This window comes from Pseudogymnoascus destructans (assembly GCF_001641265.1).
Source record: "Pseudogymnoascus destructans isolate 20631-21 unplaced genomic scaffold scaffold_3, whole genome shotgun sequence".
NCBI lineage: Eukaryota > Fungi > Ascomycota > Leotiomycetes > Thelebolales > Thelebolaceae > Pseudogymnoascus > Pseudogymnoascus destructans.
This window is the reverse complement of record NW_020167522.1, coordinates 233,958-255,714: the sequence shown is the minus strand read 5'-3', so window position 1 is coordinate 255,714 and position 21,757 is coordinate 233,958. Positions and strand designations below refer to the sequence as shown.

The 21,757-nt window shown below is 51.1% G+C and overlaps 9 protein-coding genes across 9 annotated transcripts; 5 read left to right on the top strand and 4 right to left on the bottom strand.

Moving 5' to 3' along the window:
* Nucleotides 1–93: 93 nt before the first annotated feature.
* VC83_01408 (uncharacterized protein) lies at nucleotides 94–2,697 on the top strand (the record flags this gene model as incomplete). The annotated part of the gene is made up of 1 exon (XM_024465087.1): nucleotides 94–2,697. The coding sequence occupies one exon, from the start codon at nucleotides 94–96 to the stop codon at nucleotides 2,695–2,697; it is 2,604 nt and encodes an 867-aa protein (XP_024327154.1).
* Nucleotides 2,698–4,493: 1,796 nt separating this feature from the next.
* On the top strand, nucleotides 4,494–6,404 carry VC83_01407 (uncharacterized protein; the record flags this gene model as incomplete). Its single annotated transcript, XM_024465086.1, has 1 exon — nucleotides 4,494–6,404. The coding sequence occupies one exon, from the start codon at nucleotides 4,494–4,496 to the stop codon at nucleotides 6,402–6,404; it is 1,911 nt and encodes a 636-aa protein (XP_024327157.1).
* A 1,362-nt stretch (nucleotides 6,405–7,766) lies between these two features.
* On the top strand, nucleotides 7,767–9,192 carry EBP2 (EBNA1-binding protein). The gene is made up of 3 exons (XM_024465085.1): nucleotides 7,767–8,057; nucleotides 8,106–8,715; nucleotides 8,778–9,192. The coding sequence occupies exons 1-3, from the start codon at nucleotides 7,815–7,817 to the stop codon at nucleotides 9,068–9,070; spliced, it is 1,146 nt and encodes a 381-aa protein (XP_024327156.1). The 5' UTR covers nucleotides 7,767–7,814; the 3' UTR covers nucleotides 9,071–9,192.
* Nucleotides 9,193–9,641: 449 nt separating this feature from the next.
* On the bottom strand, nucleotides 9,642–10,910 carry VC83_01405 (uncharacterized protein; the record flags this gene model as incomplete). Its single annotated transcript, XM_024465084.1, has 1 exon — nucleotides 9,642–10,910. The coding sequence occupies one exon, from the start codon at nucleotides 10,908–10,910 to the stop codon at nucleotides 9,642–9,644; it is 1,269 nt and encodes a 422-aa protein (XP_024327159.1).
* Nucleotides 10,911–11,527: 617 nt separating this feature from the next.
* On the bottom strand, nucleotides 11,528–12,628 carry VC83_01404 (uncharacterized protein; the record flags this gene model as incomplete). Its single annotated transcript, XM_024465083.1, has 1 exon — nucleotides 11,528–12,628. One exon carries the CDS (start codon nucleotides 12,626–12,628, stop codon nucleotides 11,528–11,530), a length of 1,101 nt encoding a protein of 366 aa, XP_024327158.1.
* Nucleotides 12,629–12,949: 321 nt separating this feature from the next.
* Nucleotides 12,950–14,430, top strand: ZRG17 (Endoplasmic reticulum zinc transporter; the record flags this gene model as incomplete). The annotated part of the gene is made up of 2 exons (XM_024465082.1): nucleotides 12,950–13,276; nucleotides 13,336–14,430. The coding sequence occupies 2 exons, from the start codon at nucleotides 12,950–12,952 to the stop codon at nucleotides 14,428–14,430; spliced, it is 1,422 nt and encodes a 473-aa protein (XP_024327161.1).
* Nucleotides 14,431–14,780: 350 nt separating this feature from the next.
* VC83_01402 (uncharacterized protein) lies at nucleotides 14,781–16,358 on the bottom strand (the record flags this gene model as incomplete). The annotated part of the gene is made up of 4 exons (XM_024465081.1): nucleotides 14,781–15,346; nucleotides 15,408–16,137; nucleotides 16,199–16,294; nucleotides 16,344–16,358. The coding sequence occupies 4 exons, from the start codon at nucleotides 16,356–16,358 to the stop codon at nucleotides 14,781–14,783; spliced, it is 1,407 nt and encodes a 468-aa protein (XP_024327160.1).
* A 682-nt stretch (nucleotides 16,359–17,040) lies between these two features.
* Nucleotides 17,041–20,151, top strand: MGM1 (dynamin-like GTPase mgm1). Its single transcript, XM_024465080.1, has 2 exons — nucleotides 17,041–19,509; nucleotides 19,562–20,151. The coding sequence occupies exons 1-2, from the start codon at nucleotides 17,166–17,168 to the stop codon at nucleotides 20,005–20,007; spliced, it is 2,790 nt and encodes a 929-aa protein (XP_024327163.1). The 5' UTR covers nucleotides 17,041–17,165; the 3' UTR covers nucleotides 20,008–20,151.
* Nucleotides 20,152–21,531, bottom strand: VC83_01400 (uncharacterized protein). The gene is made up of 2 exons (XM_024465079.1): nucleotides 20,935–21,531; nucleotides 20,152–20,866 (listed from the first exon to the last, which is right to left on the bottom strand). Exons 1-2 carry the CDS (start codon nucleotides 21,421–21,423, stop codon nucleotides 20,519–20,521), a joined length of 837 nt encoding a protein of 278 aa, XP_024327162.1. The 5' UTR covers nucleotides 21,424–21,531; the 3' UTR covers nucleotides 20,152–20,518.
* Between the last annotated feature and the right edge of the window lie 226 nt (nucleotides 21,532–21,757).

The following is a 21,757-nucleotide window of genomic DNA, read 5'->3' as shown; positions in this document are numbered from 1 at the left end:
TGACATGCACAGAGTGAGCTTCCTCACAGCGTGGTCAATAATGGTCTTTGGATAACTGCTCCATCCTCTTGGCTGCTATCACGCGTCGCCACCATGAACAACGAGAACCGGATTCGCTCTGGGGCGCCCGTCACAGGGCAGCCACCGCATCCGGGCTTTGTGATCATGATGATCATGATGATGTATTTCTACTCCTCGCCAGCCGGGGGACCTCCTCCGGGTATGATTTCTCCAAGGGAGCTCTTCAATACCAAGATGGCACGGGAGTCTCACTCGCTCGATGTCTTGAATCAGACGCGCTGGGGAGATTTCCTGCCAAGGGGAATCGGCGAAGATAAAGAGATGGGTGCCGATGTTCGGTATGTCAATATCACGGGCTTCAGGGAAGAAGATGGATATAGCTGGGGTCGATTGCGCAAGGTGAAAGAGCGCTTTGAGACCTTCCAGCAGGCAGCGAAGCATGGCCTAGAGAAGGATTGGGCTTTGTACAGGAATGTAACAGGTATTGTTAAGGGGCCTTGGGTGAGGAGCCAAGGAACAGGCTTTGAAAACCAGGGAGTGGGTGGCTGGGGTCTGAATCTGTCTGCGATTGCGTCAGACACGAACTGGGCCTGGAATCAATGGAATCGGAATATCACCGGCGCGGAAGGCAAGGCTATGATGCGGATCGAAGATTATAGCAGAGTCCCGGCATTTGGGGAGCCTGAGAAGCAAGAAATGAGAACAGTGATGCCAGGGGCACCCAGGGAGGTTACAGCGACACTGACTGTGCAAGATGAAAGTAGCACGGGCGACGGCTGGGATATGCAACTCCATGGCATCCAATGGCCCCAGACTGGGGCTCTAGTGTTGACAACTACGAGCAATAAGTTTGCAGGCATATATGGCTTGCCACATTTAACGTCAAACAAGGATGAGTTTAACGACACCCAGCATGCCTTGAACAAAACGTTGGGCGACATCCTACACGGAAAACAGAAGTCGGCTTGGATCGATTTGAGAGACCCATGGTCCGAAGACAGCATGATGCCACTGCCTCATTGCGAATACGTTGCATATGTACAGGTTTATCCGATGAAAAAGGACCACGTCAGCCACAGCTCTAAACTGGACGAGCCATCTCTGCAAACTGCCGTTCAGATGATTGAACAAGAACTTCGATTCCCAACGGGTGCACCACTGTCGAAGGCACCTCCACTCCAAATGTCCTTTATTGTCTTCTCTCCGGATTGTGACTTTGTGCTGGAATCAAAAGGACCTCCTTCTTACGCACCAGCCCAAGGCCTTCATCTACAGGGCTACAAACTGGAAGCCTTCATCTCGCGTGTGAAGAATTGGCTCCTCATATGGGGTACATGCCTTTTTGGCCAAGTTCTTTTGCTACTTTCTCAAATGAAGGACGCCTCGACGCCATCAACAGTTGGCAGGATCAGCTTTTACACCATCTCAGTTATGCTCGCCGTGGACTTTACCCTATTTCTCAGCTTGATGATGGTTTCCAACGCAGCGCCTGCTGTTTTCCCAACCATGACGCTCGCTGGCTTTGCTTGCGCCATGGCCGTCGGTTTAGGGTCCAGATTCTTGGCCGATATTAACAAAGTTCAAGCCCCAGAGCGTCGGGAGCGAGAACGAGAACGCGATCGCGCACAGGCTGCTCAGGCTGCCCAGGCAACGGTGCCTCCCAGAACACCGTCGGCCGAGCCCGCTCCAGTTACGACCGGAATTCCTATCATTACACCGGGAGGCGCAGAAGTCCTACCCCTAGCTACACCTACCAATGCGCCGGCTGCACCGGCAGTGGTTGACAATGGCCCTATTATAGTCCCATCAGACCAGGATGTCGATGCTGAGATAGGAGATAACTTGGCAAATGGTGCTGCAGCGATACCAGCCCCTGCAACTGCTCAGAGAGTTACTATCCCACCACTTACACGACGTCAAGAGATGGCGGCATCGCTCGGTCCCGCCCTTTTAGGTCTGATGTTCTTCTTCCTCGTCTCGGTTAGCTCGATATCATGGCCACCCGCTGCCCGCACATTTTACGTCAATATGCTATCTTCCATATACCTATCCTTCTGGGTTCCGCAGATATACCGAAATATCATGCGCAACTGCCGCAAAGCCCTACTGAGGAAGTTTGTTATTGGGCAGAGTCTCTTGAGAGCCGGGCCTATCGCCTACTTTTACCTGAGGAAGGACAACATCTTCTTTGCTGAGACCAGCGGTACGGCCATGGCGATGCTGGGAGGGTGGCTGTGGCTACAGGTGTGGGTCCTCTTTGCGCAAGAGGTCCTCGGTCCACGCTTTGGACTGCCGAAATCGTGGCTACCGGAGGCTTGGGACTATCATCCTATTCTCCGCGAGGACGATGTTGAGGGTGGTGAAATGCCTATTGGGCTTGCGCAGGCCGGTCCGGATGGGAGACGCTCGACTGAAGAGCTGAGGAAGAAACGCGATGGACATAGTAGGACGGTGGATTGTGCGATCTGCATGAATGGGCTCGAGGTGCCTATAGGCCCAGCAAGGGATGAGGGCGAGAAAGAGTCGGTGGGGACCGGCGGCGTTCAAGGGATGCTGGCTAGGAGAGTCTACATGGTCACTCCGTGTCGACATGTCTTCCACAGCGTATGTCTTGAAGGGTGGATGAAGTTCAGGTTACAGTGCCCGATATGCCGAGAGACGCTGCCGCCTCTATAGCGGTCGCGCGTGTACGGAGTATACTCGAGTACAGTACAATTGTAGTAAAGTAAATTACGGAGGTAATGTTCAAATTTGTGAGTGGATCGAGCATGGGACCCCAGAACTTGTGCACAACAGCACAAACTCATGTATCGATCACATATGAATTATGAGGGGAGATACACCATCGATTTGCGCGCAGCCCTGTACCTGGCTTTTATAGTCCCCCCCACTCACAAAACTTATCAACATAACCTCCGTAATTAGATTAGATGTAGTAGATCTCGGACTACTAGACGCTGACCACTAGACACTAGACTACTAGACACTAGACTACTAGACACTAGACTACTAGAATGTCCACCACTCATCACTCACCATCACCACCGCCACGGCAGCCCAACGCCCCCCAAAGCCCAATGTACTGCTCCGAGTACTTTGATGCGATGCTTTACTCGAGTATGCTTTGTTGATATTCCATCGATAATTAATTCCATTACCAATTCCATTACTAATTAACGTTAACTGATTAACTGATTAAACCATTAATTAAACCAACCTAACTATCCTTCTCTTTCCCTTCACAATAAAAGTAGTAGTCGTCCAAAAAGCATGGCCATTGGGACTACCGCTTTCATCCACCACCAACACACAGACACTCCAACTCCAATACACAGACACACCAACATACAGACACCAACATACAGACACACCAACATACAGACACACCAACATACAGACACTCCAACTCACAGACACTCCAACTCACAGACACTCCAACTCACAACACACCAACATACAGACACACCAACTCACAGTCACTCCAACTCACAGACACACCAACTCACAACACACCAACACACAACACACAGACACTCCAACACACAACACACCAACACACAACACACAGACACTCCCAACACACAGACACCCCAACACACAACAAAACAAAACAAACCCTCTCCAAAAAATGTCAATATATTTTAGCTTACACTTCTTCATTAATTGATATTCTTTTCACTGTTGTTAAACTCAATTCATCTTTAATTATTCCCGTTATTAATCGTCGTGGTTGCCATTATTTTACTCGGTTTACTCGACTGAGAATAGAGAGAAGGAGAGAAACAGAGAAAGAGAAAGACAGAGAAAGAGAAAGACAGAGAAAGAGAAAGACAGAGAAAGAGAAAGAGAAAGAGGAAGAGAAAGAGAAAGAGAAACAGAAGGGAAAGCGAAAGCGAAAGCGAAGGCGAAAGAGAAAGCGAAGAGAAAGCGAAAGAGAAAGTGAAAGAGAAAGAGAAAGAGAAAGAGAGAAAGACACACACGGGCCCGCCTTTGCTGCTAGAGCCGTTTCAGGAATTCCCATCTGGTTCGCCAGCCACTTCGCCCCCCAGCCCCAGTCTTCGACGTCGACGTCGTTGTCTGACTCCTGACCCTCCCACTTCCATCAAAAATTAGTCTTCAGTATCCGTTTCTCTCTGTCAGCGTTGTTCTATACGTCTCTTCCAGCACATCGCCTCGAATTCACATGTTCTAGTGTCTGGCAGCCCTCGAAGTTCCCGGCTGTCTCACCCCCCCCCCCCCCCCCCCCCAACACCCCCGAAAACACAAATCCAACCGGGCATCACACACCTCAACATCAAACTCGGCATCAAACTTGACGTAGTCATCCCATACATACTTATCGACACCTCAGCAAGCAGACCCCGCTTGCCTATATGCCAACAATCACAACAACCACCATCTCTCCAAACGCACCGATTGAGCGAAAAGACTCCCAATTCTCAGCCGTCGCGATCTAGCGAACAGTCTGCACGATGAGGGAAGTCAACTTCAGCATCCCGAATGTCAACAAGGCCTCAGTCGGCATCACGACTGCCCTGTATGATCGCCGTGCCCTCGACTGCACTTCAACCTTACCTCTCATCAATTCCCTGAACCACCTCGCATACCTCACGACCTCATCAGCACGCATCAGAGACATCCTTACCGTCGATGGCGGCGTCGAGAGACTGGTCTGCCTCCTCAAGGCAGGCCGAAGCAAAGACATGATGGATATGTGGAAATGGAATCTCGGTTTCCAGTGTGTTGTTAATATCGGCGTCCGAGGCTCTGAACCAGTCCGGACTAGGGTGGTAGAGGCCGACATGGTCCCAGTTATCGCTACAATTCTCGACAACTACATAAAGGTCGTAGACCGGTGCCGAGAGAAGGCGGAGGAAGCGAAACAGAAGGCTATCCAAGAACAAGGATCGAGTGGAAGGCATGGCAGCCGATCGTCGCAGAAAGTGACGTCGTTTGGAAACCGATCTGGCCGCGTGGACGCAGAGAATCGCACATTTAGACGCCAAGCTCCTCCTCCATCCATCGAAATTCCAGCATCATCCGCCAATGCCCCGGCGTCGGCAGATTTCGCTGCCACGGATGCAACACCAACAAACGCTGCTTTCTCCCTCACATCTCCCGAGCGGACAACGTTCGCTGGCAGCCACCATCACCACCATCACCACCATCGCCATCATCACAGAAACCAAGACCCCCGACATACCCCCCACTTTGCTCCACCATCCCGCCATCAAATCCAGCCTCTGGCCACGGCCATCCCGTCGATGGATGCAACCGACGGGTTCAACATCAGACCTGCTCGCGATGTCGAAAGGCTGCCTTCTATGGTTCCATACCACCACAGTGGATTGACTTCGCAGCCCGACTCCCCGACTACGCCACTTCCTCCCACACAACTGCGATCACCTACAACACGTCCCGTACCCGCGTCCAACCCAACTGCACGGGCTCGGAGGAGGCCATCTATCCGACATCAAACTTCGATGGGTGGTGAACAAGAGGATCCGAATGGCGATAGCATGGTCTCCGATGAGTCTGGGGAGCCGGATATCGCTACCGCAAGCACAGATATCCAGACGTCGGTCGGAATTCAGGACATTAGCATGGATGATGAAGGCGATAGTATGATCACGGCTGTGGAGACTCCTCTGGGCCTAACCACACCCACTGTATCGGAAGCTCAGGATGCAGGCACATTCAACATCACACACCGATCAGCAATTGACGGAAGTCTGATCGCCGATGCCACAACCCCAACAGGACCACCAATGGGCCTCTCCCCAGCCCAGACAAATATGGCCAACAACTCACCCGCCATCATGATTACGACTATCCCAAGATACTTGCTGGATCGGCCCACTCCAGCAAACGCACAAGTCCTTGCGGCTATGCCACGCGACGAAGACGTTCTCATGTCTTTGCAGCTCCTCGCATATGTTTCTAAGTACTGCAACCTCCGAAAGTATTTCCAACGGTCGCATCTCGTTCCAAAGCTCAAGATCGGCAAGGAGCTTCATCTTCTGGATCAAGATGACAGCAGCTGCCACGCACAAGCTGAGGACGGTTGTGAGAGTGACGAGGAGGAGGAGTACCTCTTGCCTGACGATTTCAATATATTCCCCCTCGTCGAGAAGTTTACCGTGCGTCACCACAGCCAGGATATGCAATACTGGGCTGGCGTGGTTATGCGCAACTTGTGCCGCAAGGACGACACAAGGGGAGGGATCAGACAATGTGCATACTACCAATGCGGCAAGTGGGAAGAGTTTACACGGCAGTTTGCCAAGTGTCGACGATGCCGCCGTACAAAGTACTGCAGCAAAGAATGCCAAAAGAGCGCATGGGTTTACCATCGCCATTGGTGCGTCGAGGCGTCTCAATGATGAAGACAACAACCACACTCCGACGAAACAAGCATACTGGCCAAGCCCAGCTTTGAACAAATCTTAATTCCGAATAGCGACTCATTTGCGTTCCATTGCATGGCGTCTGCATCATGATACCTCTCAGGCTGGTAACCCCAGCCTGTAGTGCGAAATACAATCTGCAAAACCCGACGAGTCCTCTGGTCACTCGTCGGACGAATTTCCTTTGTCCGCCTGCCTCTATGTCAACAAGACACGATTACGATGCCCCTCGTCAACCCCCGTCGGGCGCTGACTTGGCCGAGGGTGCCTAGCACCTTTGGGATTACCGTAGTTGGTAGTGAACCGGGTTGGTCGTCACTACCAGCGCCGGGTTGGGGGTGGAAACAATAATGGGGCTTTTCTCTCTCGAATTTGCACCACGTAGCTTGGAGGATTAAGGGTACGAGCGAGGCGTTGTTCTTATTTGTTACTAGTTTAGGATGGACATAGCACTCTCCTTGAGATGGGGGGCTTAAGCGGATGGTTAGGGGGGGATGCGGGTGGGGTGTGAGCACCGTTCAAAACGAATTATATGTATACTTATTGAATAATATGATGCATCTGAATAGGACCGTGGTAATGAAGTGACTGTTCTACGAGCTGCCTCTATTTCGGGGACAAGTATGTGATGGTGGCTGTAGTTGAAGGTGTAGGCTGCTGTTGGAGACTGCCCATATGCAAGGCCAGTATTGAATTTCCATGGGCGCCACATGATCATACGCGCGAACTATGGTCTCGATCATAAGTCCCATTGTATGGCAAGACCTTGGTCCTCGATGGAGGAACAGGCAAACTTTCCTCCACAAACTCATGTTTTTTCCCTACGAGGTTGTGACAGCAATGACCGTTGCAACCTCCAACTTCCTGTATACCAACAAATATGCACTACTCTTGTAGAATAAAATAAACTGCGGTGAGATAATAAACCGCCTTCGTAAATAGACGTGCATTCGACGTACTATGGTGGTGTTGCTATCTAATGAATACAACCAACGACTGGGGAATAATTTAACTGTTGCAAATATTAATACAATTTATTGCCTTTATAAGGGTCTAATTCCGAAAATTACCCCACCACCAACCAGAGACACAAGCCCGGTGACCTGACCTTATTACCGCATAATAACTACCTAGAACCCAATACACCACTACATACGACCACAAAACGATTATTTCCAACGTTCGTCCTGTGATGATTTATAGGTTTTGAGTATCCGAGCCATGTCACGTGCGCCACATCCAAATGTGAAGGCGGTCAAGTGAACTAGTCCCAATCCGAATACTAGCCTCCAAAAAAGCCAAAAAGTTACAAGAGAAAGTCGGTCCCGCAGATACTGCGCCGGTAGGAAAACAGCAACAAATCTGAGCAACCAGCAGTCAATCAAAATGGTCAACAAAAGCAAGCTGAAGATGGCGCTGGTCGCGGAGAAGCAGATCGACTTCAAGCAGGAGCACCAGAAGAAGATGGTTAAGAAGGCGCGGAAGGAGAAAAAGACCAAGCAGCCTGTAGCTGATGTAGCGGAGGAGGAGGAAGGTGAAGATGACGATGAGGAGGAGGACGAGGAGGGTATCCGCGAGCTCATGGAGCTTGATGAGAAGGAGAATGGCGATGAGTACCGCCGCACAGAGGTAAATAGCCTCAATTCAACTGCAAAGATTGATTCTAACCGCTCCCAGGTTGATCTTGCAGGTATCGACGATAGCGACACTGCTAGCTCCAGCGGTGTCGAAGATAACAATGGCCTCTCCGATGACGACATGTCCGACGAAGAAGACATCCCTCTCTCCGACCTTGAAGACCTCGACGACGAAGACAAGGAGGACATGATCCCTCACCAGCGCCTGACGATTAACAACACCACCGCCCTGACCACCGCGCTCCGCCGCATCGCACTCCCCCTCAAGACCCTCCACTTCACCGACCACCAATCTCTGACCACCGCCGAGCCCGTGGCCATCCCTGACGTCTCTGACGATCTGCAGCGCGAACTGGCGTTCTACCAACAATCGCTCACTGCCGTCCAGGAGGCCAGGAAGCTGTTGAAGGCCGAGGGCGCGCCGTTCACCAGACCGACGGATTTCTTTGCCGAGATGGTCAAGGCGGATGAGCACATGGCGAAGATCAAGGCGAAGTTGGTGGAGGCTGCTGCGGGCAAGAAGGCATCTGCTGAGGCGAGGAAACAACGCGACCTGAAGAAGTTCGGCAAGCAGGTGCAGAATGCGAAGTTGCAGGAGAGACAGAAGGAGAAGACCAAGACGATGGAGAAGATTAAGGACTTGAAGAGAAGTATGCTTTACCCACCCCAACATGGAATTTAGACGGCGAATAGGTTACTAACAGCCAACCAGAGCGTCAAGATGGTGACGGCCCAACCGGCACCAACGAGGCCGACATGTTCGACGTCGCCCTCGACGAAGCCTCCACCAAGCCCGAAAGCCGCGACCGCAGCGAGAAGCGCAACAAGCGCACTAAGAAGGACGAGAAGTACGGGTTCGGCGGCAAGAAGAGGCACGCCAAGAGCAACGATGCCCATACCACGGGTGACCTCACGGGCTTCAGCAGCAGGAAGATGAAGGGACAGAGCAGACCTGGGGCGGCGAAGGCGAGGCCGGGGAAGGCGAGGAGGGCGGGGAAGAAGTAGTGTAGGATTTACTCGTGGGTGACGAGTGCATTTGGAAATGGCGTTAGGTGGTTTGAGGGCAATTGCGAAAGAAAATGTAGTTAAATGGAATAAGGAGAATCTGCTATGCACACTACTGGGAGCTACGTTCGTATGATGTAATCTTGTAATTCTCATATTTACGCTCTGAAGTCTATCTAGCCCATGCCGTTGCACTGTCTTGACGTAGCCGCTGGGTGGTTTTTAATACGGATTTACGCACCTCTGACAATGGATTTACTCTGTAGCTCTCAAGATATTCTTGCAGGATGCACTTAAGGTTTTGCACATACCAGGGATTCCGCAGCAATACCTTCTGTAAACAAACCCAATAATATATTGAACTATATAACGACTAAAGCGGAAACAACGCTGGTTAGGTTCCCGCAAGTATACAATATATAACGACCAAAATGGAAACAACGCTGCTCGAGTTCCTGCCATTTAGAGAAAACAAACTCGCTAACCGCAACAAAGCTCTTGTCATTTGGCATCCTGTCTTCAGTTAGCGACGAACGAACAACCATGCCGATTGGACTGTGCCATCACCAGTTCATATGCCAGCGTTCCATAGATCGGTACCATCTAATAGACCGCCCCATACATCGTTCTCGCTATCCTCCCCGTACAGGCCTGTCTTTTTAAAAGACAGCCCACGGCGCCAAGCCTCCCCCCTTTCCCAACCACCCGTATATCTATCCTCCACCAAGCCGTCTCTGATTTGGTCGACATATCGTATCAGAGGATTTACTTTTGCGAAGTGCGCCTCGATAATCTCGGAATTGAGGCAGTACTTGTATGCGCTATGATGGCTGATCACTGCACACCTGCTCAGACATGGGAGGTTTATTCGCCCTATTCCCAGAAATGATTTGTCCGGACTGCTCGCAGCGATCGAGTCGAGACCGCCGAGCTCGTCGGACAGAGCGGAAACGTTGGACGGATCGTAGTCCTTAGAGAGGACCCATTTACCGGGCGACGCTGCCAGCTTATGCTCTAGCTGTTTCTGGAGGTCCGGGTTGCAGAAGGTCCCGTCTTCGTTGTAGACCCACTCTTCTTGGTCATCGTTGAGGTAGAATCGACCTCGTCTGTGGGCAAAGCCGGCTCCCATGCCGATGAAAATAGTCGCCGAACGCCCCAAGTCGCGTACCAGCGAGCAAATTTTGGTGAGGTGTCCAGCGACCTTAGAGTTGAGTTTGTTGATGTCGGTAATCAAAAGTGAGAACTGCACCTTCCGGACCATTAATGGGTTTTCCTCTTCATCCCACGTCCTAGCGATCTGTACAGCGGCAAGCTGTATATCTAGGAGCGCGTCCGCGGAGCGGATTGGTATCACGATTGTGTCCTTTGGTGAGAACCATAGCGTTTTTATAAAGAAGTTGAAGGGATGGGCCATGATGCTCATTTGGAATGTGGGCTGGTATCTTATGTTCCCGCCATGGAATAACCTTAACCCAGTAACAGGGAAGATTCTCCTCTTCCCTATATACCTTGATTCTTGACAGACCTGGAAGAGTACGGGTGTTCGGCCCCCAAAAAAGTTGTCGGGCAGCGTCAGAACATCCTCCTCCGGATGGAAAAGCGCATAATATCCCATAGAAGGGTCCCACAATACCCGGGGCCCCAAACTATGGTCGAACACTGCCCGACCCGGCGGTGGCATACAATGACACCAAATCTTCAATCGAAGCTCCGGGAAAAGCTTATTAAATATCGTGAATCGCTTGAGATTTTGGGACCGATCAAGCCTGTCTTCCATCCATGAGCTGCCATTCGGTTCCTCTATTGGGGCAGCGCATATATCTGCCGATATGATAGGCATGTCTAACGGTGTTATATCCAAAAGAGGCCGAAATTAAATCCGATGAATGGCTGGTGAGAGTAGTTATGATTCGAAGAAAGGGGCTCGGGTTTGGCGTTACGCCTGTGATAAAATGATAACTATCGTATTGAAGGAGAGCGGGCATCGGAGGCTTGGAACAGCAATAGTATGTACTTGATATATGAGAAAAATATATCGAGCAGAAATGAAACCCTGGAATGTGGAGAGCCGCTATATGTAGCGGCGTAGGGAGTCAAGTTGGAAATTAGCACTAAGTGAATAATGGCACCACAAGCTGGGAATGGCACCAAAGTGAACCCTGCGCACCGAAGTAAAAGTATGCCCCCTGGGAGTCATCTTGAGCTCGTAAAGAAAATGTGTAAAGTAAAGCAAATGTAGCTGCAGTTCGCGTTATTCAGAGCGAAGGTTTGAAGTAGGCGGTGCCTTGAAGCGTGCCTGCCGCCAGTTGGATTAAGGTTCGCCGGGCCCAACACTAAAGTTCGTCACTTGAGAGGCCACAAGGTATCCATCAAAGCGAACTTGAAAAACACACGAAGCAAAGAAACAACGTCTAGAGGGTATATTAAGTAAGTAGGACGTATGAACATTGTATATAATCAGTCACCACTGATCTTTGCGTGCCTGAAGTACTTCATGCCAACCCAGGCGACCACAACCCAAACCCATGCCATAACTGCCGTCAATATGATCAGCGCCGGGTAATATCCGACTATAGGTAGCGTTGGGTCATCTTCAAGCTCTGGAGGCGCATACGGCGTCTCTCCAACGTCCCAAGCCCAACTCCAAACCCCGAGGCAGGACCCCATGCCTATAACGAAAACAACCCACGTGACTATCAGGACAACCCAACCCCACCACTCTGTGTCTGCGTAATCCCAGTCATCTTCGGATGAAGTGAGGGCCACTGCTGTGGATCCTCCATGAGGGAGAGGAGAATTTGGCTTCTTCGTTGACCGTCGTCGAAATAGCGCCCCTGGACCTTCCGTTGGGAAGTAAAGAGGGATGTTATTCATAGGCGGGGAGAGAAGATGCTTCGGAAACGACAGTACATCGTCGTCATCGGTAGTAGATGTATATGAGAGAGTTGGACTGGTTTTCAGATTGGGTGCCGTAGGGTCAATAGGTACTGGGGCCAGGATAGGCATTGGAGAGTATGGATTTTGCACCCCATTATTTGTGTTGTGGTCAATCGAAGAGTAGCTTGATGTGTCTAGAGCTCCCAAATTAAACCCTCTGTTTTGCTTTAAATCTTCAGGCGAGATTGGACTGGACACATTGTCACCGTCGATGTCGGCCGCAGCTCTTGTGATCAACGAAGGGATTTCGAGCTCCTTCTTTTCCCGCTGTGCGCCTCTTCCAAGAAGCGCCGCTTTCCTCAAAGAACCCTTCCTTCGTCTTGTCTTCAGCTGCTGGACGGCGACGGCCATTGCTCGTCCAGGCTTTTTAGGAGATGTCGGCTGGCCGTTCGCGACGGGCTCGGGGCTCGGTGGGCCATTGTCGGCTTGGATTTGGTTGTCTTCGGCGCTTGCTCTCAAGAAAGAGAGCTTCGAAAGTCCGCCCGAAGGGCTCCTTTTATGTCCATTCGGCGCGACATCATCGCTTGATGCCCCCTTTGCTGCGTCTGTTTGGCGCTCCTCGCTCACACCGCTTGCCCTTGTACCATCATCCATGCTCTGCAGGATTGTTGTCGAAGTCATTCATCCTCTGAAATCATTGTGCGATCGCGGCCGGTTTGCAATAACTGCTAGCTCGTTGCAATTGTCGCGATGGGCCGTTATTAAAGTTGTTGGATCCAGATCGTGGTTAGTTATCTGTAGGGTGTTCTAGGGCGGATCGGGCGGCCGCTTCTCGACAGTCCGATAACGCCACGGTGGTTGTGACCTTGCGCATGCAACCCGGCTTTGTTTATTACATTGACCTTTCACAAGCCGCAAAAGATATCGCATTACCTACGGAATGCTGCAGATATTTCGAACCGCAAACACCGTACCTTGCTGCCACGCATAAGACGAGCAGCAATGGCTTCGAATCTCCCAATCCCCCAACCGCCACGGACCCCAACGCCGCCGACTCCTAACCCTGAGGAGGACAGGTCTGGCCTTGGTATCTATGGCGGTCCCCGACCTGTCAGTTCGACGATATCTTTCGATCCGAATTCTCTTTCGCCCATGACGGATACATTCCCTCACCGGTTTGGATCAATGGCTACACCTATACCATCTTCTGGAAGTATCGGTAGCCCAGCGAGCATCGATGCCCAGGACAGTGATAGTGGTGGCGCGCCTGCCAAAAACCCCTTCAGTTTTCAAACCCAAACCTATACAATGGCACCCATTGCTAAATCTGTGAGTTAACTTTGGTTGAGAGACTGGTTTGAATGGCCAGTGACAGCTAACACAAGCAGAATATTGGACAGCGGCGCGGCCATAGATACAAGCATAGTAGCGTTTCGACACAGCACCAAGTATTCCTGGAGCCAGCACCGAGAGCCCCATTGGCGCTGCCTGCATCTCTACCTATACCTACATTTAAGGAAGCATGGCAGAGCATGTCCCGCGAGCAAACAACTCGACTGGTGTGGTGCCTTTGCCATATGCTTGTTGCAATATACGTGGTATACAGTGCCGCTGGATCCCTTGCATTAACAGCCCTCTCCCATCTCATCTTCTTCGATGCTATAAGTGCAACCATCTGCGTGGGGGTCGATGTGTTCTGCAACTTTGAAGCCTGGAAACGAAGCTCCATACGCCACCCGTTTGGCCTGGAACGCGCCGAAGTTCTAGCTGGCTTTGCCATGTCCGTCTTCTTGCTCTTCATGGGCTTCGACCTCATCTCTCACAACCTCAAGCACCTCCTTGAGTCGCTTGGCACACACACCCCTCACCGCCCACATACCCACGAACGCGTCTCCCCAGGGTCAGTTGACTCAGCCGCCCTTGCTGCAATCGTCGCAACTCTCGTATCGGCGATCGGGCTGAAGAACCACGCGCGCATCTCACATGCTATGCGGTTTGCTTACATCTCGTCGCTCCCATCAGTGCTCTCCAACCCGTCCCACTTCCTGACCCTATCATTTTCTACCGTCATGCTCGTCCTACCCCTCCTGTCCGTGACGCTGTACCAGTGGCTAGATCGACTTCTTTGCGGCCTCATCTCATTCTCGATGTTCTTTCTTGGCATTTGGCTTGCCATAGCCCAAGGCCTCATGCTCCTGATGTCATATTCAGGAAAGGGGGTGGATGAGTGTTTGCACGAAATCAGCACGGAGCCGGAAGTGTGTGCCATTGAGGAGGCAAAGTTCTGGCAGGTTCATTATGGGCTTTGCATGGCGAATCTCAAGATACGAATTAGGGGAAGCAGGGCAACGGTTGATGAAGGCCGGATGAGTAAGGTCAGGGAACGGATTTCAATGTTGGTTAAGAATCGGCTTGGGGGAGGTTACGGGAGGGGTGGAGTTAAATGGGAGGTCACGACACAGTTGACTCTAGATGGGAACTAAATGGGAACCTGTAATATTAAACGAGTATATTCTATAATTTTGTAGAAGGGCTAGAGTGTGTCAGACGGTCATTGGAGAAATGATTTGAAATGATAAAACAGAGGGTATGAACATAACACCCTGTTTTCCTTCCAACCATCCATATCCTGTGCCTCGAGCTACATGGCAAACTGCCACATTAACTGTTACTGCCTTTTCCGCAGTGACAATACACGCAAACCGAAGACGTCTATCCGCCATGAAAGACACGCCACAAAAACTCCAAAGCCCAATGTCTGTCGACTTTCCCTTGCGAACCCTTGACAACGCGCTAAACATAATCAAACAAAAGACGCTTCAGAAAAATAACCTCATGACAGCTCTGGGAAGTACTGTGTGATCTTGGCAGCACTGCCATAGTTTGTTCTATCCGGAGTAGGACTTGTGTTTGCACTCGTTGCACGCCCCGACCTCGGTGACTGGTAGTCTTGGTCCAAATCCCAGGGAACCTGGGGATCGACCTCTATCAAGCTGACCCGCTTTTTCTTGATGTTTCCCTGCTCCTGCGGCCTTGATGGGTCTCTGCCGGATAAGACTGGCCGATACCCACTGTCACTTGCATTCTCAGGTGAGAGAGATCGCACGGATAGCCCTGACATGCACTCGTTGAGGCGCGAAACAGGAAGAGAAACATGCTTCTTGTAGGAGTCCGACGGCGAAGTTGCTTTGGAGCTTGATACGGATGACGGTGTGGGTGTACCGGCTTCCGTGCACGGCTTACTTGTTGGGTTTGTAGTGAGGCCCTTTTCAGCGACAAACTGTGCGGAGCGCTTATGCGCAGGGTTTTGACTGTAGTTCTCATCGATAATCGGGTGGACCATGACAGTTTGGTTATGGATTGTGAGAGTCGAATTGGTAGGGACAGTTACCCAATTGTCTAGATCCTTGTTAGATACTGCTCCAATCTTGATCTGTGCACACTGGAAAGAAGAACATACCTCGTTCGAAAGTCAGTGGCTCGCTGGCAACAAGCACAATATCGGCTCCCTTATCGCGCCTGTCCATTTGGAAGTTGCCCTTCTTCTCGTCATGCCACGTCGATCCGGATGAGTAGTATAGACTTGCAGCTTCGTCTGTCTGGCTACTCACATACCGTGTGCAGATAACACTGTGGCCATCTGTGACAGCGAAGTTTAGAAGACTGCGGGTGTCCACATTTTCTTCTACGATCAACTTTGGTGGGACTTCTGCAATGAACTGGTTGATGTCCTTGATAACCTTCAACATTGCCTGGCGAAGGACGCCTGGTCCAAACCCGTGCTCCGGAGGATTGCTTGGGTCATGGCCCATTCGCTCTAAGGTGTCAAGGTAGAGAGCAAATGCCCATTCACTGTCGGTACCGCCGCAGACGCCCAAATACCATTTATCGGCCAACCGCTCCCCTAACCGACGCTTGATGTACTTCCAGGCTCCTAACCCTCCATTATGCATCCACATCAAACTTCCATGGCGGAAAGGGTGGCAGTTGTCATCGCTCAGAGAGCCTTCCGTCGTGGCGCGAACATGGGCAAATATGAGTGGCGACGCGGTTTTCGAAGCAATGCGCTGGAGGTTAATGCAGTTCCATGCGGGTATAGTCGAAGTGAAAATGCAAGGTTCCGGGCCTAGCTTCGGGTCTGTATAGTATCCAATTCCAAAGCCATCGCCGTTGTGAGGTCGACGAGTATCCTGCGTTGAGTCAGTTTGCCATGTACAGAATTCGGTGCGTTATCGGAACGGCGAGACATACCAGCCGGAGCCTGGAATCAAAGGACTGTGTGAGGATCGAGTGGGATGGATCGAGGATCAATTTTGATAGTAAAATTTCATCGCTTCCTTTGTAGACCTGGTCCAGAGTTAGTGGTAGTTAGAGCTGTGCGACGGAGGCAACTCACCAAAAAGCGGCACATGGCTGGCCACGGTGTGTTGGGTAGAAAGTAGGTATGGAGTTCCAAAGTCAATTGCCAGCAGACTTTGATATATGTAGGCCTTGCTGGTGTAGTATGAACTTTAATATAGCGATGAGGGAATTCCAACCTCTCCGCTCATTGGTGGCTGTGTGGGATGATGGCGCAATCGATGCTGTGGAAGAGATAAGGGACGAGGAAGAGGGAGGCAACGGTCGCAAGTAATATGACAGTTATTGGGAGTCGACGTCGCGGATGTTTTACACTGGAAACAAACAACAGATGGGAATGGCGACGAAGCAGTTTATGACGTGATTGAGACAGTTGTTGAGAGAGAGGGTTGGGAAAGTTGATCTTGTAGGAGAGACCAAATGTGTTATCAGTCACACAGTCCCGTTCGTTTCCCCGAGGCTGACCATTTCCTCCATTTCTCAGCCTGGTGGTTGTCTCCCCGTTGGTTGACCAGGGGTGGTATAGGCGGCTACCGTAGCAAGCTTCTGCCCCCAAGGAACGATGGTGTCATGTGATTTTCTAACGTTTCGCCACCTCCGAGGCATACACGGTCACGTGAAGCTAGTGCAGTACGAGTACGAGTGAGCCATGGCCAAATTCAGCTTACGTAAGGCGATCTTGTAACTCAAGTGACGGAGGGGAGGGGGAGGCATCATGTCAAATCATAACTGTACATAATTTAAGATCGACCTCTCTGCCGCTGCAACCCGACTGCGAAACATATCGACGTGATCAGATATAGTATTTATGGTATAGAAGACTACCACCTCCTCGAAAACTACTGGTGCCACTTTCGCAATGAGCGGGAGGCTCCTGTCCACCCGTCTCCTGCCTTTGGCGCGACGCGGCGCAAGCCAGAATGCGCGGCAATTCCACCATCGAGCCAGTTCCTCTGCCGGTGGCCTCCTCCGATCCGATGTTGCTGTACGTGTGGCCAGGCGCCGCATGTGGCCGCTGGGCTACAACTCGATGCACAACTCCGTAGCCGTCCGAAACGCCTCCTTCGCCCGCATTCTTCCAAAGCTTGCCCTGAAATTCGCGAGGATACCGGCCATGTTCGGAGGTGCAATGATAGCAGGAATTGCATGGATCCAATACCAAGCCACCCAGGCCGGAAACTATGCTATGGATGTATTTCAGCAGACGGCTGATACTGTTGGCGGAATAGCGGGATCTCTTTTCGGCACGGTGGCAGGCACTGCTGAGCAGATGAAGCGCGGGCTCGAAAATACAAAGGAGGAATTACCAGAAATGCCAGAATGGTTACAGAAGGTGCTTCGGATACATGAGGAAATAGGAACAGGTTCGGGTGGATCTGGAGGGAAGGGAGAAGGGGAATCACCACAGGAAGCCCGCGTCGGTACCGCTGCTGCTGTTGTAGGCTCTGCTGCAGCATATGGATATGGCCAGTCAGACGAGGAGGATGATCGATCAGAGCCGGAGGCCGCAAGGGATGACCAAATGATGGTACTAACGAAGAAGATGATCGAAATCCGATCTCTCCTCCAGACAATTGGCCAATCCGAAGCTCTTATACTACCATCGATTGTCGTTATCGGTTCGCAGTCATCAGGGAAGAGTTCCGTCTTAGAAGCGATTGTGGGGCACGAGTTCTTGCCAAAGGGATCTAATATGGTTACCAGGCGTCCGATCGAGCTGACACTTGTCAATACGCCCGATTCTATGGCCGAATATGGAGAATTCCCAGCACTTGGCCTGGGGAAAATAACAGATTTTTCGAGTATTCAGAGGACGCTTACGGAACTGAATTTGGCCGTACCAGACACCGAGTGTGTTTCCGACGACCCGATACAGCTGACTATATCGTCACCGCATGTCCCGGACCTGTCACTTATTGATCTACCCGGGTATATTCAAGTCGTCGGCCAAGGTCAACCTTTGGAACTGAAGCAGAAGATATCGGATCTATGTGACAAGTACATACAGGCTCCCAATATCATTCTGGCTATATCGGCTGCTGACGTGGATCTTGCAAACTCTACTGCGCTGAGAGCGAGCAGAAGAGTCGACCCTAGAGGAGAAAGGACGATTGGAGTCGTCACAAAGATGGACTTAGTTGACCCGCGACGAGGCTATGACATCCTCACCGATCAAAAGTATCCGCTTCGCCTCGGTTATGTGGGTGTCGTGTGCAAGGCGCCTCAATCAGTTGGTCTGTTTAAAAAGGGCAGTGCCAACATCACCTCGGCCATCGTCAAAAACGAACATGCCTATTTCTCGGCCCACCCAGTCGAATTCGGACCAGAGAATGGGCTGAACACAGGGACAACAACTCTACGCAAGAAACTCATGCAGGTACTTGAGAAGACAATGGCGTCTAGCCTCCAGCATACAAGCGATGCAATCCACCAGGAGTTGGAAGAAGCTACATACGAGTTTAAGGTCCAATACAACGATCGACCATTATCTGCCGAGTCTTACCTTGCAGAGAGTCTTGATGCTTTCAAGCATTCGTTTAAAGCGTTTGCCGAGGAGTTCGGAAGGCCCCAAGTCCGAGAGATACTCAAGGATGAACTTGATCAGCGGGTTCTTGATCTCCTGGCCGCACGATACTGGAACAAGCCCATCGAAGGCCTCGAGGCGCCGGTTTCTGAGCCAAGCGTCCTGGCAGATCTCCCGAAAGCAGACGCCGATTCTTTATACTGGCACCGCAAACTCGATGCCTCAACGTCAGCAATTACGAAGCTAGGTATCGGACGATTAGCGACCACTGTTGTCGCCAATGCCATCCAGGCCAATGTCGATCGACTCGTCACCCAGTCGACTTTCTCACATCACCCCTTTGCACGCCAAACAATCACAGAAGCGTCATCGGGGATACTGAATGAGAGGTTTTACAGCACTAGCGATCAGGTGGAAAACTGCATCAAGCCATTTAAGTTTGAGATTGACGTTGAAGAGTCCGAATGGGCTCGTGGCCGAGACAACATTACGCGCGTGTTGAAGAGGGAGCTGGTCGCCTGTGAATCAGCACATAAGGTCGTCGAAGATAGTGTTGGTGGACGAAAGAAGCTCAAAGACGTGATGAATTTTGTGGACCGTGCACGCAAGAGCGAGATCCAGGTGGATGGGAATGGTACCGGCGGTGCTGGCGGGTTCAGTGCCGCACTGATCAAGAAGGGTAAGTCGAATTCCGTATGTACGCCGTACTTACAGCTGACTCATTATTACAGGTCAAGAAGCGGTATTCCTTCGAGATCGCGCCGATATAATTAAGATGCGCCTCATGGCCGTTAAGTCCAAGCAGTGCGCATCCCTCAAGAACAAGTATTATTGCCCTGAGGTGTTCCTGGATGTAGTCGCGTCGAAACTCACCCAGACCGCTGTCCTCTTCCTAAATGTGGAGCTACTGTCCGAATTCTACTACAACTTCCCCCGAGAACTCGACGCTCGTCTCGGTCGCCATTTATCTGACGATGAGGTCCAGAGATTCGCTCGGGAGGACCCCAAGGTACGCGCGCATTTGGAAGTTATCAGACGGAAGGAGCTGTTGGAGCTGGTTCTTGAGAAGATGGAGAGCTTGAGGGCGCTGGAAGGCAGGGATAAGAGGAGAGAGGCAGCTGGGAGCAAGATCAAGGGGGCCGAGAAGGAGAGGAGCAAGGGATGGGGGCTGTTCTAAGAAGTAGAAACAGTGGTGGCGGAATTATATTCCCTTTCGATGAGGAGTTTGGGTATTTTATTTGTTGTATATGATATCACTCTGTCCACTCTTGGGAACCAATCCAGAGATTAGAAATGGGAAGGCGCTATAATAATGGCAACAGGCTTGATGTTCTATAAAATGGTGATTTATCTATGAGCCGAAGGCTGAAAATTGCCCAGGCTGAAATCTAAAACTAGTGCGCAGCGCTAAACTGGGATCATATGTCACAAAGATCAACAATGTTTCAGCACCCCCTGCTCAATCACTCACAACTTCTCGTAAATAGTTGTTATGAAGATGGTGGGTGTCACAACTCGCCACCTGATCAGTAGAAGTTTAGCAGTAAGTACTCTTACAATATCTCAACTCAATATCTAACTTGGTCTCCGGCACATGATTGATGCGCCCCGAAGCGGACGTGGTTCTATATTGGACGGCGATTATATGTTAAATATAACAGCGCCTGTGCTGCCGGAAGGTCGGAAGCTTACGCAGCCTCATCTCCTTCCGCATCCAGAAGCCGACTGCTCTCGCTGTGTTCGTTCTTGCCTGCTCCAGGATACAAGATGTAATGTTGGATGATAAACATCGAGTCAAACAGGAGTGATGAGTTACCCAGGGAGAGCTTGACGGGGTTCCCGGTAACCCCAGACCAGTCGCGCTGTATATATGAATCGATTCCTAGTTGTCCTAGCGAGAGAAAGCCGCCGATAAGGTCGAGCAGAATTTGGTGGATCGACCAGCCGTGGGTGGATTTGTTGTTGTAGTTGGTAACTAACTGCGGTATGTATTTGATGAGGGTGACGACGAGCTTGACGTATGAGATCGCGTATACCTGTGCATTTCGATGAGCATTCGCCTCTACTGTAAACTGTATTCAGCTGCCAGTGATGAGAAACTCACAACATCGATCCCTGCCCATCCTGTGACTACATCATCGCCTGGATAGCTCGCCACCACAACTGCCACGCCCCCAATGCCTATAATACTGCCAATGAAGATACCCATTACGGTTCTGCCGACCCTTTCCCTCCGTCTGCCCCTATCCTCGAAGCCCCAGATCTGTGGGAAATACTGCGACATGGAGATGGTACTGCATATCGTCGCGTGGGCGGCGAACGCGACATCGTTGAGCTTCACCGTCGGGGTGAGCCCATGGTTGCGCGCCGCATACTGTCGTCGGATTTCAGGGGAGTATAGGAAAGCGGTATTTGAGATGAAGTAGGCAGCAAAACCGAGGATGTTGATCGCAGGGAAGTCAATGGTAGCCCCGCTCGTGCTCCGACGATAGTAGTTGAGCAACGGTTGCGGGTAGAAGGAGAGCGACCAGGATATGAAATATCCCCATCCAAAGATGTAGCTCAGAGCAGGGAGAAGCAATGAGGCCGTCATGGTTACATGGCCGCAGGCCGGATATTGCAAAATAGGTTGGAATTGCGATATTGTTTATATATACGGTGTAAAGATGTCATCGTGAATGCCGAGACGGGGACGGGGGACGGGACTAGCCGGTCATGGGACTAGCCGATCATGAGATGTAGCCTATCATGGGGCTAACCGCCGTCATGGGGCCGCTGCAAGATCGATGATATCAACCCCGCGTATCTCGTATCTCGTACAGTACTCCGTATCTCGCATCTCACCTAAGACAAGAAGGGCTTAGAATCTAATCATATCAGATCTTATCAGATCAAACATCACTTCAAAACGTCAATATATTCCCGAT

Excerpts from the sequence above, each read along its gene's own strand:
- EBP2 (XM_024465085.1), top strand. The coding sequence starts at position 7,815 with ATGGTCAACAAAAGCAAGCTGAAGATGGCGCTGGTCGCGGAGAAGCAG. Across the intron at positions 8,058-8,105 it reads ATGAGTACCGCCGCACAGAG|GTTGATCTTGCAGGTATCGA; the intron begins GTAAATAGCCTC and ends AACCGCTCCCAG. Across the intron at positions 8,716-8,777 it reads GATTAAGGACTTGAAGAGAA|AGCGTCAAGATGGTGACGGC; the intron begins GTATGCTTTACC and ends ACAGCCAACCAG.
- MGM1 (XM_024465080.1), top strand. The coding sequence starts at position 17,166 with ATGAGCGGGAGGCTCCTGTCCACCCGTCTCCTGCCTTTGGCGCGACGC. Across the intron at positions 19,510-19,561 it reads TGCCGCACTGATCAAGAAGG|GTCAAGAAGCGGTATTCCTT; the intron begins GTAAGTCGAATT and ends TCATTATTACAG.
- VC83_01400 (XM_024465079.1), bottom strand. The coding sequence starts at position 21,423 with ATGACGGCCTCATTGCTTCTCCCTGCTCTGAGCTACATCTTTGGATGG. Across the intron at positions 20,867-20,934 it reads GATGGGCAGGGATCGATGTT|GTATACGCGATCTCATACGT; the intron begins GTGAGTTTCTCA and ends CGAAATGCACAG.